At 36.0% G+C, this 19,309-nt stretch overlaps 1 protein-coding gene across 1 annotated transcript in view; it reads right to left on the minus strand.

Annotated features, from left to right (window-relative positions):
• Positions 1 to 19,309, minus strand: part of LOC118182383 (tyrosine kinase receptor Cad96Ca-like) — a 97,162-nt gene that overhangs the window by 12,879 nt on the left and 64,974 nt on the right. The window contains exons 4-7 of the mRNA XM_085807209.1: positions 11,578 to 11,628; positions 10,961 to 11,443; positions 7,499 to 7,633; positions 4,193 to 4,349 (exon numbers count right to left, since the gene is read on the minus strand). Of these exons, the coding sequence (XP_085663335.1) occupies positions 4,193 to 4,349; positions 7,499 to 7,633; positions 10,961 to 11,443; positions 11,578 to 11,628 (826 nt within the window). The remainder of the gene's footprint in view (positions 1 to 4,192; positions 4,350 to 7,498; positions 7,634 to 10,960; positions 11,444 to 11,577; positions 11,629 to 19,309) is intronic.

Genomic DNA, 19,309 nt, shown 5'->3' on the forward strand with positions numbered 1-19,309 from the left:
AGCTTAACATCAGTCGCAAAGTCAGCTGGAACATCTTTAAAAATGAAAAATGTGTTCTCAGTTTATTTTTCACGAGCTGAGTGCAGACAAAATGAGGAAGTGGATTTCTGCGTGTCATGATTGGATTCACGTGACAAAATTAATCCCGGTTTTCTCAATTAAATTGTGACTAGAAATTAAACTTGGTTCTTCCTTATGAACCTGAAATACAACGGCACCTATCCACTTTGGTTGGAAATAGATTCATCGCCCCACAGAAACTTCGTTTTCCGCAGAAAATATCGCGGATGGAAACGGCACGAAGAAAACACCTCAAGGCGAAAACGTCGTCATACAAAAAGTCGTTGTTCTGAAACACTGTGGTACAAAACATCGTCATTGAAAATAAAGCGGTTTAAAAACTTCGTAGTTTAAAAGCATAGCCTTCGAAAATATTATTGTAAAAACAAACAACTTACAAGTTATCGCAAGACGATAACACCACAGACATGCGTTTTTTAGGCTTTAAAACTGGAAATACATATTCACAAAATGATTTTATGAGTTCGAGAAGGAATGAGGAATATTTTTGCATTTATATTTCATGCTTTTTTTCAACTAACTAATAAATTTTTGCTGACAAAATAAGAAGCAAGCTCAAAAAACGAAAATGAGTAGAAAAATAGGTATAGTTAATAGAATCTTAAAACTTATATAACTAACTAATAAAGTTAATTGATTAATTAATCTCTTTTATGAAGTTTTATTCGTAATGATGCAAAATGAAATCTAAAAAATATTAGAAAAAGAAAAATACGTAACTGCATGTTAAACTGTATTAATAATAATCAATTTGTAAAATTCTATCAATTGTTATAAGTAGTATTCGTTTCTAAACTGTTAAAATTATTTAATTAATAATCAATTTGTAAAATTCTGTCAATTGTTATAAGAAGCATTCGTTTTCTAGTCATTTTCGAACTCTGAATGCTTAAGTTTCTTTCTTAATTTTTCAGCAAAAATTTATTAGTTAATTAAAAACATAAAAACAAAAATATTCCTCAAATATTCATTTACAATTGTTACAACCTGAAAAACACATGTCTGAGATGTTATTGTCAAGCGCTGATTTGTAGGTGTTTTATTTTTTTACCGCGATGTTTTTAAACTGCGAAGTTTTTGAACAGCTTTATTTTCAACTACGCGATGTTTTATACCACGATGGTTTAGAACTCCGATGTTTTTTTCCTTGCTTTTTTTCCCTCACACGATATTTTCTACGACGACATTTTCGCCTTGCGTTGTTCCTTCCGTGATGTTTTCGTCCGCGATGTTTTTCCCCCGATGTTTTAGACGAACACCGGCCACAGTAAATCGGGACACCTATCGTGTGGTTGCCGTGCACAACTGCTGAGCAATGTTGTTTTCTCTGTCTCTCTTTGTTCTGTTTAGGAAATAAGAGTACTGTTTTCTTTCACTTTCGATTCTGTACGAACTTTCTAATCTTAAAACTTTGTAAACACACTTCATATGTGGGAATGGAAAGCGATAAAGTAAAACAGTTAATATATCGCTTTCCATGTTACTGGGAAGAAAAATGTACAAAAATTTTATGTGGAAATTCTCAACGTGTCAGCTTTTGTGGAAGAGCGCAGTTTATTCTATATTCTAATTCGCTCAATGTTCGCTCCTATACTACTTGGTTCACCTAACCGACGTCCTTGATAACTAACGCGTTGTTTCAACAACTTCCTATTTCGGAAAAAGGTTGGCCCAGATACTTGAGTTTTAATACAGAGTAAGATTACAAAAAGAGTGATTTTCGGTACTTGAGGACGGCTATGCAAAATGAGGCCAATCGTCCGTAGGTTCCATGATCAATCCAGTTACTGATTAAGTTCCGAGAGTATTTGGGGAAAATAATTTTCTTCATAAAGGCTATGCATTTAAAGGACCGTAAGCCCAATCTATTTCCTTCATGATTCAGCAAAACGGAAGAAACGCCTCACTACGGTCATCATTAAGGTGGACATAACGGTTACAACAATAAACTGGGCAATTTTCTTTCCGCCAACTTAATGGCACTGAGTGCCCCCTCACCCCTCGGAACCTGGAACAGGCGTTCAACCCCTTCCCTCGCACCATGGAGAGAGGGACGCATCACTTTTGCGACATCGGTCATTGACTATGATTTGCTACCTGCCAGTCGCTCGGGCTGCCCGTCGCAGAGGGACATTACACAGTGGCTCGGGGACGCCACCCCGGGTTACTACAGCCATCTGCTCTAGGACTTGCCAGACCCCGGGCCGGCCAATAAGTGACATTTCCAGAGCCTCCAGAACCACGAAGTTCATGATTTGTATACCCCTGTGGCCGAGACTGCCTAGGTACAGATCCTACCCAGTAGCTTCGCAGAATTCTATACGCCGTCCCGGGAGGACATAACGGTAAGCAAAAATGGTCTGAGCTGGATTCTTGGGCGATATTTTAAAGTCTCATTAACAAACAGAAGAAGAATAAACACACTGAAAAGCTGCAAGGTCCCTGCAAAAGCTTTCATTATTTACCTCCCCATTATCATTACCATGCGATATTATCCCTTTTTCTTTGCGTTGTAACAGCATACATAAAATCCATGCAGAGGATTAAAATTCATCCTGTATAAATAATTGCAACATGAAAACGGAAGCATAGAATGAGAGGAAATACTTATTGATGAACACTAGTTGCTAATGGAAAAAAAAAGTTTTGGGATCACAGAAAACAAACAATATTGCTGATGTTGGCAGATTATGCAGTATAATGGTGCATCTTAACCAGATTATTGGTTACGGAGGTTGCGTCAAACGTGCCAAAAACGTTCAGTGATATGAAATATCTACATAAACTGTTTTGCCAGTTTACATACGTATAAATGAAACTTTTACTTGCAAAATTCATAAAAATACGCTCTGAGAAAATATTTACCGAAAAATAAAGGATCCATGAAGAGATAGATTTTTAGTAATAATAAATGCGTATTTCGTTTTTGGATTAATTTACTCAAATTTCAGAAATGCCAGTCAAGTTTCTGATGTGTGAACCGGAATAGGATCATAGTTTAATCTGAGGTTCCATCCCTTGTTGTCTCACAACAAATATAAGTGGTTTTGAAACCTAGCAGAAAATTCCCTTACAGAAAACGCAAAACTGTGGCCAAGAAATTAAATCCTGTTATTAAATCTTGTATTTATAAATATGCCTAACTAAGTATGCGTTTTGTACGGGTTTTAAAACGTTTTGTTGTTGTTGAGACAAATTACAGTGATCTATACATAATCACGACCATATCAATAAATTCATCAAGACCAAGAAGCAGAGAGTTGTGCCTGTTGTTGTCCAAGGCTTTTGGCACTTTATAGGTGACAATAAGAATTTATCCATCTATGTCCGATTTTTGATCAAGAAATCCGTTTGCGATGTTAATGTTCTTCAATTTTCCACCAACCTCTCAATAGGACTTCTGGTTCGATTACGTTTTATAGGGGCAATACATTGCAAATATAGTATACAAGTATGGTTCCAAGCATAATCCATGGTTTAGCCAGAATTTAAACCCAGGAACGATAGCATGACACCTGTTATCGCTAACCGATCAGGTAACCTGTTACCAATTAGGGAAACTTAAAAGACTTTTTTCCCTTCAGTTGACCATTTGACATAAGAGGGACAATCACAAAATGTATGCCTGAGATTTTTATGCGTATTTTACTCACAAATGTCCCTTTACTTTTATAAATGAAAGTATATGTCTAACACTCTAGAAAGATAAATTCGGACTTGATGTTTTTAAGACAAATGCTTTCATAACGGTGACCGAAACTTTATAAAAGTTTTAACATCTTTGTGCAAGAATTCGCGTGAAGCCAAAACTGACATGCAAATGAAGTGAGTGAATCGTTCCGCAAATTAAGCAAATGGTTTTGTTTGCCCTTCCGTTTAAAAAAAATAATTAGAAATGCAAATTGCGAAACGTTACCCAGGCAGCTGCAAAAGATTACCATATTCAAGTTCAAATGCGAGCTTCACAAAGGTGTCCATTACTTACATTTTGGACTCCGTTGTGAAAGTTAATGATTCGGTGAAGGTTAATGCCTTGGCCAAACTGCATAAATGTACTAGCGCTGTTCTTCGGTATTTTTACCCGTGTTAAGACAACTCATTTTGTGCTTACCTTTGAGGGTCTTGACAGCCACAAGACCGGCTCCATCTGTTGTACATAGATTGAGGGCTTCGCACTTCCACACTTGGCCAAAACATCCTTCACCCAGCAATCCTAAGAACCGCAAATGATGCCGAGGAAATTCCCATTTTCTGTTTTCAGGAATAATCTAAAAAAATAAATGACAGCAAACTGAGAGAAAATATCAGCAGATATAGAAACTCAGAATATATTTCAGTGTCATTCAGTATTTCAGAGATTTTGAAAATAAAAATTTTAAAAACCCAACGTTTTGTATTGTTATGATGGTTTATTAATTACAACGTACTAATTTCATTTAAACCTGAAATGTGGTTAGAAAAAGCTTTCTTTCAAAAATCCACTGCTGCAAGATTATTTGCTCTTAACAAACTTCGTCGATTTTGATGGAAAGAGTAACTTACGGCTATGCTTCTTCTTTATTTTCAAACACTCACCCACTGAATTTAGTTTGCAGTTAAAATTTTCTTAATTTTTCACCCCATTTTGGATATATCTGTTTCTAGTTTGTGTCCATTATAAATAAACATTAGAAATCATTGTCAATTAATAAAGACTAAGATTTTTCGTTTATCTCTCAGAGCGTTATATTGTGAACAATTTAAAAAGTTTTCTTTTGTAACAAATGGCATTTTATAACATTAATACATAAATGATTGACGTCTCTAACATTCTATAATACGTTAGTTGCAAAATTTCAAATGATAATACTTTTGTAAACAATCGTCTGCAAAAGAATATAATCTAAAGGATAATAATAAAGTTTTGCAATATTGTAAGAACTGAGTTAAATTTGAGTTAGTTTTGAGTTAAATTTGAATTACTATCGTTTTGCTGTATATGCACTCTTAGACAAAAAAAAAAAAAAAAAATACGACACACCGAGAAGATATAAAGCAAATTGGACACAAATTATACGCATACAGGTTTCGAAGGAAAATGCAAAATTTTACATTTTGGCTGCCAATGAATGAACGGTTGTCGCAATTGGCAGGATATTTAAGAGGAGAAATTACGATTCCAAGTCATAAATTCTTCACGAATTTCATTCCGTGTACTCTGGTAGACAGTAAATATGCCTCGCATACAGTTGCACTAACGCTATGCGCAGATGTCAGAATTTGAGAGAGTCGTGTAGTTGGGCTCAAAGAAGCCGGTTGGGCTTATCGGCGAATAGCTCGACATTTGAGCAGGAGCGATGCCACTATTAGACGATGTTGGCAGGAGTGGGTGAACCATGGCCGCACACAGCGTCAAGAAGGAAGCGGTAGGCCTAGAGAAATGACAGAACGTGAAAACCGAGCAGTTGTCAGAGCGGCACTCACAGTCCCAAATGCATCATTATCATCGATTGTACGTGCAACTAGTGCTTCAGTGACCGCAAGGACCATTCATAAACGGCTCACAGAAAGGGGGCTGAGGTCACGGCGCCCCTTGCGCCGACTATCATTGACCTCTTTACAACGTCAAACCCGTTTGCAGTGGTGTCGGGCTCATTCGCACTAAAATGTCATTGACTGGAGTAGAATAGTCTTCAGTGATGAGCCCCGCATTGAACTGAGCTCCGATGACCAGCGAAGGCGAGTCTGGAGACGCCCCGAACAGCGGTGTGATACCAACCTGACTGTCTTTCGGCAGACAGGCCGACAACCAGGAGTGATGGTTTGGGGTGCCATTTCATTTCATAGTAGGACCCCTTTGGTTGTCATCCGTTGAAACCTTACAGCACAGCGGTACAAGGTCGCCGGATCTCTCTCCTACTGAGCACGTTTGGAGCATTATGGGCAGGGCCCTCCAACCAGCTCGGGATGTTGACGATCTAACGCGCCAGTTGGACGGAATTTGGTACGATATCCCTCAGGAGGACATCTGCAACTTCTATCAATCGATGCCAAGCCGAATAACTGCTTGCATAAGGGCCAGAGGTGGACAAACGCGTTACTGACTTTTTCACTTTGTAAAGCTCTATCACTTCAATAAATCATCCAGTTTTTCTCAAACTGTTATCATTTGTTTTTCTGTACATGTACATCACTTCTACCGACTTTCGTCCCATTCGGATAACTCCTTCTTGGTGCGTCGTTTTCTTTGTCTAAGAGTGTATATTGTTTTATGGTGTCTTTGTTTCACAATCTTGTCGAAGACATATTCTTTCAGACATAAAATTACACTAAATAAGGAAAATATCCATTTCACAATTTTAAATTTAAAAAAGAAACAGTTTTACAAAAACCAAAACCTAAATTTTTATATGATTTCCAAGTATCTCTATTTACATTTAGTAAAGTTTATACTAAAAACTGTAGAGTCATTAGGTTATATTCAAGAAGGAGATGTGAAAAAATACCTTCTCTCAAGATCTAATTCTGAAACCTATTGATATGAGTTTATAAGAATTATGTTAATTTTATTAACAGTTAAATTTTTAGTTAAAGTTCCTTTCCTATCGATTCTTAACTTCAACTTACCACTTCCGCCAGAGCGTAGTTTTAGAATCACGTCTGAATACATAATCAGGGAGAGCGGTATTTAACCGCGAAGTTCTTCGGTCTTAGGAAGAGAGATACCAGGGAGAGAGATTCTGGCTGCACGCGTCCGCCATTTTAGGCTCTCTGGTAAGCTATTATCACGCTCAGACGTACTTTAGACCCTTAATAGCTTCGCAGTCTATTAACGTTAAGGGGCCAACTCTGTTAGAATTTTGATAGCTTCGGCTAAACCTCTTTAGTTTACGTTAATTCTTAGTATTTAAGTTCAAGCCGAAGTGTCGGCTTTATTGCACACTCGATCACTCACTCAGCCGAGTTTTAATAACAGAGTCTGAAGATGGAGTGTTGTTAAACTTTAGTTGGAATAATAAAGGGCTAGTTTATCTTTCTATCTTGTTATTTCCTGTCCCACGAACTCAAGCGATTATTCGCTTATCAGTTCTTAAGATTCTTCACTTCCAACAGTAACTTAGGATTACAAAGTGAGGAACTCTACAAATTTTTTATTCTAGCGCGAAATCTAACATATCTTCAACACAAAATTAAATAAATGCAATTCTTGAATGAAAAGTGGCATTTCAATCTCACTTTTTACTGGTTCGGATTGTTATTCCTATCGAAAATATGCGCATACAGTGAAATGCTAGTTTGCATATCTAGAATGGTCTATTTTCCATGCTAATTTCAAGTTTGTTGAGTTATAAATTTTGATATCAACAGTGCACGTTTTCAATTTTTTTCCCCGTGGATGATTTGCCGTAAGTTTTAACCAACATGTTGAAATACTCACCCCCGTAGATTCACCCGATTCGTATCGATTGGAATTGGCCATTCGTGGGCGCTGTAGAAACAGAATGCTTATATGGGGATTTGGCTCCATGTCATCCGACATCTCACTTTCCCTCCTGTCTGACAATTTCTTCTCCTGCAGGAATACATCCAAGTAAATTACAGACATAAATAACAAGAAATGAACTCATTTAAATTTTTTCACTATCATTAATAGAGTTTTAACCGATAACTTATTAATTGCTGTGCTACAACACGAGTCAGAATTGGGAGTAAACCTTTCACTGAGTCTTTGAGAGCTTTATATTAATTTTTTTTTACATGGAAGAGCCGAGTGTGACGTTTGTGATTTAAGTTTTACTAATAGTTAGCTAAAAGTTGATTTCTTTCATCTACGCCTTGTTTCGGCACGTACTACGTAACTTTGTTGTAACTTCGAATAAGCTTTTAACAAACAGTATCAGTATCTGCAGCACTTAGCAGATTTATTTCTCTTCACCCTTAAGTGTGAATACTCTGCACCCTTAAGTGTTACCCTAGTATCTATTTCCTAAAATTTCTGTGTATTTTCACATCTTTTGACACACTTCTAGCGTCAGTTTAGGAAAGTAGGAAATTAGCTATAATGTTTATGAGGCGACGAAATAATGAGTCACTTTAGCATCGAGACTAGAGTAATTAGTAAATCACTAAGTTACTACGGAGAACAAATTTATCTTCCATTCTTACTCCTGCATATTACATTAGGAATTCTAGTTTTCATGCCTAATTCCAGAAATTAAATAGCAAAAGATAGTCGTGAAAGAAATATATATTTTTATTGGAGAGCATAAAAAAATGTTAGCAAATGACGCATTAAAGTAATATACTCTAATGTGTCATTTGCTAGCAGTTTGTGTATTTTTATGCATCTGATACAAAAGAACTTGATGTTCTAAATCTTCCCTGAAATTTTTTAATTATTTCTTTCATTGCTTTTTCTCCATATTTATGTTATTAGGAGTATTTAAATGAGCAAGCTGTAAAAAAAAATTGCGTATAACTTCCCAGAAAATAAAAGCGTCTTCTACTGATAATTACAGTTTAGAAAAAGAAAACAAGTTACAATAATTCTATCCAAACTGTCTTACCATATTTGAAGAGTTTTCTCCAGTATGCACAAAACAAACACGCTGGTGTACATTAATAACTGCTGCCATTTCTTTTTCTATGTTCTATAATGTTCCTCAATACTTTGTCAATGTTAAAATGTAGAGGAACTTGGTGAACTAAGTAGCGACTTATCGCTGAGTTCGAGTTTTAATAACAGAGTCTGAAGATGGGTTACAATACTCTTTTATTCACTCAAAGGAATGATAACAGATGGCCCCTTCTCGGGCTTATAGAAAAGCCTCCACTCGGATGTTTAACTCAAGATAAGAAAATAAGAAACTAATCTAATACTAAACTAAACAGACTTCGCCGATGCTACACACAAATACTTAACGCAGTTGGCCCTTTACTTAACCTAGCAGGCGATTATCAATAGGCAAGTACAATACGGCTGAGCGCAACAGATTTAAGAATGAAGTAGCCACACGGCAAACATGCTCCTATGAGGACTCCTAAGTTTTCTCTCACGAAGTAACTTGAGCCTTCCTTAAGTACTCCTCCTAACATATTTGCATAAAACTCGATACTAAAAACTCATTTTGGAAGGGAATAGTATATGGAAAAAGAGAACAGACAATAAAGCATGTTTAAACTTAAAATAACTTTTAGAAACTTAAAGTAACTTCTAAAGTTCCTCATATGCGACTTAAATTTCGAATCTATTCGTATACGTTAGATTCGAAATTATATCTTATCTGTCTTATCTTTAACTTGACACAAACTGAGAATCAGAAATTATCCCATACGATAGCAAATTTGCGTTGTGATGCAACTCACCAATTTCTTTAGTTATATGAAATGGTTATAATCAATTACCGTTTATTTCCAAATATAAGTTGAAACATTTTACTAAACATTTTTATTACTGACATTTGAAAGTGGGCTACCTACGAGTTCAAAAAGATTTACAAATAATTGGTTCACAGGAATAATATTGTAGGTGAAACAATTAGAAAAAAATATTTTACTTTTAATCAAATTTATTAATATCAGCAACTAGCTTGGAAGTTGTTCGCAAATCTCCGAAGGCAAGATCGAATTCTGAGGCAAGTTCGAGTGACGGCCCTTCGTCTTCCATTTCATCAATAACATTGCTGTCATCGGCCTCGTAGATAATAACGTTTTCAGTTTCGTTCACAGCATTGTTAGGCATAAATAATAAATTGTATTTAAAAAAAAAAAAAAAAATCCGAAAGTTCTCAGATTTTACATTACGCCCAAAGCGGCGTTCTTTTAACGTTTTGTGGGTTACCTTTATTTATTAAATATCATGTTCTTCGCACTTAAACCATAAAATTCAATTCAACAGCAATATCGAAAAATAATTTTAAAATGAGCCTATATTTAGAATTTCCGATACAGAATCTCGCGCGCTGGAGATATTTTTTTTTCCCTTTTATGTTTCCCTGTGCAGTGTTGCCATTGCTTGTTTTGAAATCGTTGAGTTTCTTAATCAAAAATTCGTTAAAGTGTTACAAAAATAAAACAAATTAAAACTACCAAATTTGGGCTTCCAGATGCCCATATTCGGGTGGAAACGTACGTTATTCAAAATTTGATGGCTCTAGGTATCGTCGTTTTATCACAATGCGAGAAACATCCATACATTTATACAGAATCTTCTTTATATAATTTCTTTAACTATAACATAGGGCGATAATATTTAGTGGCAACAATTTGAAAAGTGAAACGGACATTTAAAGTTTTTAATGCAAAATGCCAAAATGTAATTAATAGCCCTCCTCGGCTAACGCCCTTTGAGCTAATTAGCTGAATATATGGTGTTTTCCTCCCGGGCATCTTTCCCTATGCGCCAGAAATGAAGAATCATATATTATTCGCAAAAGCGCAAAGGAGGATAAAATATCTTGTGGTTGTCTGAAAATGGTTGTCACAAATTGAAAACCAAAGTAAAATTCGCCACGGCAAAGCACCAGATTATGTCCATGATCAAAGTTCGGAGAATTCATAAAAAAGAAACCGCTGGCACCTAAAATGTCCTTTTTTCGTCTAATAATCTCATCCTGATTTTTTGAATGGAATCTGAAATTGAACTATCACTTAACTTCATTTTCTCATAAGTCTGTAGATTGATAGATTTGTCCCCTGTAGCTAAGTTAGATGATCAATTAATCGCAATTTTGGTGATGATTATAGCCGGATTTATAGGCTGATTATAAATTTTACCTTAAAAACGGGTTTTCAGTTTTGACTGAATTTTTGGGAAAAAAGCTTATCTTTCGCCTCATACAATGGATCGGTTTATATTCGGAAATGCACGACATTTGTTGTAAAGAAAATTATACGTTACCGCTTTTAACTTTTCCTGCATTTTGCATCTTTTGTGTAACAGCCATAGTATAACCACCAAAACGGGAGCAAACGCAACCGTAGCAATTAGAGGGAACACGGTGGAGGTCCAGTCTACTTTCTTCGAGCCTTTATGGTCTTCTTCTAAATCTCCTACAACAGAAATATTGGAAGTGATCACCTCTGGAGACACTGATGGTACTGCATTCACTGAAGATACATCCAAAACAACAGTGACGGGAACTGCGTCATCGCTGTCAACTGCATTTTTTGAAGTTGAAGTTCGGACAGTAGACTTGGTTCTCGGACGATGAGGAGGCGGTCTGTCTGGAAATAACCCTGGATGCCTGGATAGAGTATGGAAAGGTGGATTAGGAATTAGACCTGAAATGGGTGGACCATGTCCATGAAGGGGATTTTCCACGATGGACTGAGGTGGACTGTCGTTGGGTTTCAAAATTCTGACGTAGACTTCAATTTTAGCCTTAAAAAAGAATTTTTTTAAGGAATCGGTAAAATACATATGATTGAATTTTATACTAAATTAACAATTAAACAAAAATGGAAAAAATTTAAATCAAGAAGACATTTGGAATGCAACAAGAAATATTCACTTACTGTTTGATGGCCATCGTTGGCAGTGATGAATAGGTAATAGTCATTCCCTGCCTGCAAAAGAAAGGAAGAATTAAGTTGAATATGTGATTTTGCATTAAAGGACAGCAGTTCCTTTTAGCTGTAAATACACATTTTTCAGTAATAACTGTGGCATGATGGAGAAAATTAAAAATTAAATCAGAAATATGATTACACATCTCTACATATAATAAAAAAAAGAGTCTGTGTATGTGTGTTTTTCGTTCGTGCTGCGCGTAAGCTAATAGAGCAGGGCTACGAAAATTGGTACATAGGTGCATCTAGACAAGAGTCAGTGCACCTCAAAGCGATTTTTTCAAAATTAGAATTAGAATTTTTTAAAATCTTCTTTTGATGAAATCGCATCATTTTGAATTGTTTCATTCTTTTAGATGTGGTTTTGGCAATAGTTTTTCATTCAATGCTTTGTATACTGGAGTGCTGACTGTTGAAAATAGGAGATAAAATATTATTTATTATACACGCAACACGTACATCGAATCTTCTTATTCTGACGCGCATATGTCTCGCGAGGCACAACAGAAAGAATTTCCTTTCTCTCTCTCTCTTTATTAGTTAATGAAGAGGTTTGTATATTTGAATTATGTGATCCACATAGCCAATTTTGATTGGTTATTGCTTTCTGATGATAATTGCATTCTTTTAGAAATGTGGTTTTGGCAAGAGTTTTTCATTCATTTCTTTGGATACTGGACTGCTGACTGTTTTCTTTTGAAAATATAAGATTTATTGCTTATTTGATTGTAAGTTTTTTATATTATGTTTTAATTATATATCATTTTAATTATATAAAAAGTTTTGCATGATTTTTTTAGGAAACAAAGTTCTTAACTTCCTTTATACCATTTCGATTCTTAATATTTTGCAACGAGAAGTTGGTTAATTAGGATAATTAATATTTGTGTTAAAGGATATTGCTTATTTCATTGTACTTTTTTTAAAAATAAAATACATTTTATTAATTTTTTTTTTTTTTTTTTATTATTATAAAGTTGTTCTGCAGAGTAAAATTCTGTGCAGTTTTTAAATTTAATGTTTGGTATTCCTTTTAAGCAATTTTATGGTACATTAAAAAGCCAGATGAAGGCTGGCCGAGTAGCAGCTAGTTTGATAATGCATTACTTAATATTGTAGAGCGAAATAATGAACACAGAGTGAGACTTAATTTTTTTCATTGCAAATAATAAACGCATGTCCAGGCTTACGTGGTTAGATGGCGGTAACATGCAGCAGTAAACTACTGTTGCAATGTGGATGAGAGCGTGGTTATGAGGCGGTGAGAATAGACAGATGCAATTTCACCGACTGTAGAAAAATAATGAAAAATGACAGCTTAGGCAATATGCTTTGCATGAACTTATGCAATCAAGCTATCATCAAAAATATGCGAAACCAGTTTTTTGGAATAAATGTTTCAAAATAACCGTTTGCTGCCTTTGATTTAAAAAAAAAAAGCAAATTTTCGTCTTGAAAGATGAGTTTCTTGGATCTTTACACAAGTCTCTCAGTCAAAACCTTTTTATGAATTATGGTTGCGAATAAAAAGGTTAAGCAGATTAATTAATAATATTGGGTGCCTCAGATAAAAAAGATTAGATACAATGTTCCCAGACGTAAAATAATAGTGTCAAGGAAAAAATAAAGCGCGATCAAAAGATTTTCGATTTTTAAATAGTATCGCATCACTGGCGGTAGTTGTAAAGAACAACTGCAAACAAAAAGTTACGGACGCCTTTCAAATCACTTAAATGAACTGTAAGTTCTCCAGGTGTATGAAACAATATTTATTTGGTAAAAATGCAGCCTTAAATTAGCATCGCTAAAATAAACAGCATCAAAATAAGCCGAGAACACCGCGTTCTAAACACTACGTAAAAACAAAGGCATATTTCCTACTCTCCTTGCTTAATAATGGCCCACCAGCGGCCGAGCGGTAAAGTCGCTGAACACTGGTAGTTCGGTCCGAGGTTCGAATCCCGCGAACGGGCTGGCTGCATGGGCGTTTTCGTGGTTTTCCCCATGTGTAACGTGTATACGAGCCAGTTTCCCTTAGAAAGTCCTCCACGAAAGGCATTCCTCCCCTTAGGCAGATAGCCCTCGTGTGCTTTGCCATAATTAAATACATAAATACACCTTGCTTAATAACAATAATAATTGTTGCCATTCATCAAAAAAGAAAAGTAATAACAAACATAAAGTTGAAGATCATAGGTGAAGTAGTAGTTAAGTTTAAGTCTGATGTAATACTGCTGAATAACTTCTTTGTAAAAAGCATGCTATTCTTTACATGTTGTGTGTAAACTTGAAAGTTCTCCGTAATTACGTGTGCAGCGCCTGAATTTCTCTAAATTGCTACAGTTCAGCTGACTAAATAATATTTTATAATCTTCAAAAATTGTGTATCTTTATTTTTTGTATGAAGAAAAATTCTCTTGGAATAGCAGCAAATTATCTTAAAAACCTCACATTTAGTCTGAAGTATGTGAGAAAAATGACGTATTGAAATGATTTTATCTCAAAAAAGCTATCATATGGATGTTTTAAAAAGCACCCAGATAAAGCATAAACTATTCGAATAATAAATATAAATTAAAATCGGTTAATTGTGTGGACAAAAATGAGGTTTTTTTGGGGGGGCGGGACTTCTTTACTTTATCTATTCGAATGATGAATATATTCGATTGCTAAAAACAAATTTGTCTGCAGGTAATAAGGTCAATGTCAAGATTTATCTTAAACTAAATATCTAATGCTAACGAATTTTTCAATATCTGCATGTGTTGAGTAGAATCCACCCTTTTTTGAGTACACATACATAAAGTAATTAATGTGCACTGAATAGGAAAAACCTAAAAGCGAAACGAGACAGAAGAAAGTGTCCCAAGTATTTAAGTCATCATTTAAAAGCAATTTCTATGACGGCGCTATTACCAATATGAAGCTAAATCCGTCTACAGATCTACCGTCAATTCCTAATTGATCGACAAGAAAGAACAGTAGGCGCCGCAACCAGGATACGAGAACCCGGATGTCGAGCCCCTTGGGGTCCACCCTACCCCTCCATCTTGCCGAAAGCCCTGCCTTATGTTGTCATTATTCTTTCGCATTTTTTTTTTTTTTTTTGTTTTGTTTGTTTTTTGTTTTGTTTTGTTTTTGGTTGTCTTGTTTTTAGCTAATCCGTTCTCGTACACTTGGAACTCTAAAAGAATAGAGAGCATTCTAGATTTTAATCACAAATTCGAAAGGGCAATCTCTCACCCGCTTTTAGAACTTTGATTGAATGATGCGTTCTTTTTTTAATTTTTGATGTAAATTTAAAAAATAAATAAATAAAAATTATCTGTTTTAAACCGAATCCATTGGAAATAATTGCTCGAAAAAAAAGGGGCCTTTTTTCTATCTAATGCCCATTTCTTAAGAATACAGAAATCTTTGCTTTCAATCAAATCAGCACATTTTCAAGTGCTGCAAACAGTTGAAATTTTATTGTTTTTCAGATGCTTTCTAACAGGGTATGGGGTGTTAATACAATAAATATCAACTTAATATAATAAAAACTTATCATGGAAAGCGCTGAGCAAAATGTCTGTCAGCGAGGCCCTTTTAATACCTATTATTTTGAAAGAATATGATAACAGTAAGAAACATTACCGACATACTAACGGTATGCATACGAGCAAAAATAATTTATTTTCAAGAATCCGTATAATATGATAATTTGATATCACTTTTGATTATTACATTCCAGTCAGGCTTCAGTTGTTTACTAATATGTAGTAGTGATTAACTTTAAATTAATTACATATTTCAGTACCTATTACCGTTCACTAGAATAAAAATGTTGCCTAGATTTACATAAAATTGTGTACAATCTGGCAACTGTTTTCACATTATATTTTTCTGATCGTTTGCTTATTAATTTGTTTATGAATTATGATAAAGGATGCTAGGGTTGTATGCCAAAGCGAATGGATTTCTTCGAGTAGGATTTTGCCTGGTACTCAAAGTTGCACGAAATATATCGAGCTATTGCTTTGTCACTTGTTTTCATAAAATAATGTGATCCTAAAGCATGTGACAGGAGAAATAATAACTGAGTAATTTTCATTATCTTCCATTAATTAGAAAATGTTTTCTTACTTGTTAAAGTCAGAACAAATAATAAATTTAGTAGTCTCGCCATTTGCTAGTTTTATTCAAATCCTGAGGAAAATTCTTCACTTGTTAGGTCCACAGCGAACAATTTGATGAAGAAAGGCTACAGCCGTAAAAATTTATCATGTTGCGTTTTCTTGGATTACCGTGTCGTATGTTGGGAACCTGCTTTAAATATTAATTCATTTTACTTCTACTAAGGCTCTAAAGCCTTGGTCTACCAAAAGTGAGCTGATGTGCATTATCGTGGAATAAAATTGTGTTTGGAAACGGTCACGTCTGCAAGTAACTAGTTTATGCATCCTTTCTAACTAACTGCGCATCGAAAATACTACGTATGTATACTTCTAAGGGAAACTGGCTGGTATGCACGTTACACATGGGGAAAACCACGAAAATGCCCATGCAGCCAGCCCGTTCGCCGAGATTTCGAGCCCCGGACCGAACTGCCAATGTGCAGCGATTTTACCGCTCGACCGCTGTTGGGCCTACATCAGAAGTTCCGGAGTTCGAATCTCGGCGAGGGCAATGCACATCTTTTGCTCCGTACTTTTTCACGTTTCCTGCTCCAGAATAAAATACCTAATTATCTTTTCAGTATCTTTAATGCTTGTGCAATCTTATGCAATTTAACGTTGATTTTATTGCTTTAGTATCTTCAGAATACCTCAACATTTATACAACTTGCGCTGACGGCTGTTTTAGTGTCTTCAATATTCCCTATAAATTTATGGAAGTTACACTGAATCTGGCCCACCAGCGGTCGAGCGGTAAAGACGCTGAACACTAGTAGTTCGGTCCGAGGTTCGAATCTCGCGAAGGGGCTGGCTGCTGGGCGTCTTCGTGGTTTTCCCCATATGTAACATGTATACGAGCCAGTTTCCATTAGAAAGTCCTCCACGAAGGCATCCCTCCCTTTAAGCAGATAGCCCTGATTTGCTTTGCCATAATTAAATAATCCAATCTAATACACTAATTCTTTTTCCTTTAGCATCTTCAGTATCTAAAAATTTATGCAACTTATGCTGATTCTTAGTTCCCTTAGTATCTTCAACATTTATAAAGATCATTACTTTTTTGACGGACACATTGATAACAGATTCAGATCGGAATGACCGGCTCCGAGCCCTACCCCTATAATGTTGGTTAGGTAAATTATCTATGAGGTAGCTTAGCGATAAATCTCTAATTGCATTTTGTTGCAAATCTCACAGCTATGTGTTCTTATTTATGTACTCTTTGTAGGCTTATATAAAGCTGTCTTCAGTTATAAGGTATTTCTTTCGCCTTCCTGGCGCGCCTCCGTAGTGTGGTGTTCTGCACGCTGGGCGCGTATTTCAGAGGTCCGTGGTTCGATTTCCGATGAAAGGCGTAGCTAATTTTTCTTCTCTTCTGCTTTCAATTAATCTAATGTCTCTACAGTGGTGCCCGAACTAAAAGGGTGGTGGATGATGATTCTCCCCACCCAGGATTTGGCGACTGGGTCCCCTAAAAAACCCAGTCGCCCTTTAAAAGGGGGAGTATATAAGGTATTTCTCCCGCCTTCCTTCGCGCTGTCTGCACGCTGGGCGTGCAAAGGCGTTGCTAATTTTTCATCTCTCCTGCTTCCAATTAACCTAATGTCTCCACGGTGGTGCCCGAACTAAAAGGGTGGTGGATGATGATTCTCCCCACCCAGGATTTGGCGACTGCGGCCCCAAAAAACCCCAGTCGTCCTTTAAAAGAAAGTATATAAGGTATTTCTCCCGCCTTCCTTCGTGGTGTGCACCGCCTTCCTTTGTGGTTCCTGCACGCTGGACGCGTACTCTAGAGGTCCGCGGTTCGATTCCCGACGAAGGCGTTGTTAATTTTTCAATCTCTCTTGCTTCCAAAAAAAAAAAATCCTAATGTCTCTACACAATTGCTACGGAGATCCAAGAAATGTAGCGCTGAGAAGAGATATTCATTCAATATGATCCGTAAACTATTTAGCTTCAACAAATGGATGTTTATTTTGGGGGCGTGTTTTCTGTGTTGTTTAACTTAAAAGTACGTAGTAGGTAAGAAACTGACAAGCGATAACTCGACATCTCTAAATAAATATTAAGTTGATTGGCCTAGCATTAAGCAGCCCGTTAATTAACAATTTGACACATTAAACAGGCTAGAGGCTAAAACACGTATATAAACTTTATAGTGTTGCCCATTTCCTACAACAGAATAAGCAGGAGTGCAGCCAAGAAAGTTTATCAGGTAAGAAAACATGTGTGCATGTGTGCCCACGCCCTCAGTAAGCTACAAACCCAACAATAAACTTCTTAGCAGAAAATTTTAAAAAAGAAGAAAGCTTGCTGGTAAAGCACCATCTTGTATCTCGAAAGAAATCGGTTAATAAAACGTCTTTATACAATGGAACACGCCCTTTTGTTGAAGAATTATAAGATGCGTGGGTGCGCCATTCTCGCATTTAATCTTAAGGCAATATAAGCAGCACGTGCGGCGCGTGGAAGACTCGTGTTCAGTCGGTGGTTGGGGATGAGAACAATAAAAAAATTTCCACACCCAGATAGCTCCAAGGAAGAAGTATTATGATTCATATACCTTTTTTTTTTTTTTTTTTTTGTCTCTTGGATTAGCAAAAAATGATGAGGAGGAAACTCTTCGGCACCATTTCATTTTCAACATACGCCAAAGTTATCTTCAGCAAATCTGGTAACGGTTTGTAAAAGAAAATCATATCTACCAATTCTCAATGTCAGTTTATAAACTGAATATTCTTTTAAGGTCATCATTAATAATATTTGGCAAAATTCAGTCGTTTTTAACCACTTAAATGAATGATAAGTTTAGTGTCATGTAAAACATAAAATGAGAAATGGAGAGCAAAGTATTGCTGCTTTGCTTTTCTCGCCTAAAATGAAACACATTCTATTCAGATTTGTTTTTCTAGCTCTTTATCTGCATGTAGTCTCGTCCACCAGTAGTTAAGTGGATAAAATCCCTGAATAAATTCAGTCCACTTTCGAATCACAGCGAATAGACTTGGTAAATGAGCGTTTTCATGTGTAATATAAAAACAGACCATGTTTCTTTACAAAATCTCGCACGAAAGCATCCCTTCCTTAAGAAGACAGCTCTCGTGCAATTCAACGTATTCAATTAAACTGTATGCAGACCGTTGGATTTAGTGTGGTAAAAGTATTGCATCTAAGTAGATACAGACATATCCTTAAAGAAAAAGGACCCGAAACATACTGAGCTTCTTTAATTGGAGTCAGCTTTTCAAGATATACAAAGAACGCTAAAATAATGTTTACACGTTTCGAACATTAATATCACGGGAAATATTAAAGATGACCTGATAGGAATTTTACATTTGAAACTGTAATGTCTATTTTGAGCGTTTTGTGAGCGCATGTAGGCAGCCTGTTCTTCATAATTCTTCTGTCAGAGGCTGCCAACAGGCAGGCATCAGCGTACACTAAAAAGCAGAAGCGAGCAACCTTTCCTTTCAAAGACTAAATAAATCTTAAAATGTTATCAGTAAAAGCAGAATACG

Source organism: Stegodyphus dumicola, chromosome 1, assembly GCF_044657685.1.
Source record: "Stegodyphus dumicola isolate Sdum_Otavi_A_Nest chromosome 1, ASM4465768v1".
Classification (NCBI taxonomy): Eukaryota; Metazoa; Arthropoda; class Arachnida; order Araneae; family Eresidae; genus Stegodyphus; species Stegodyphus dumicola.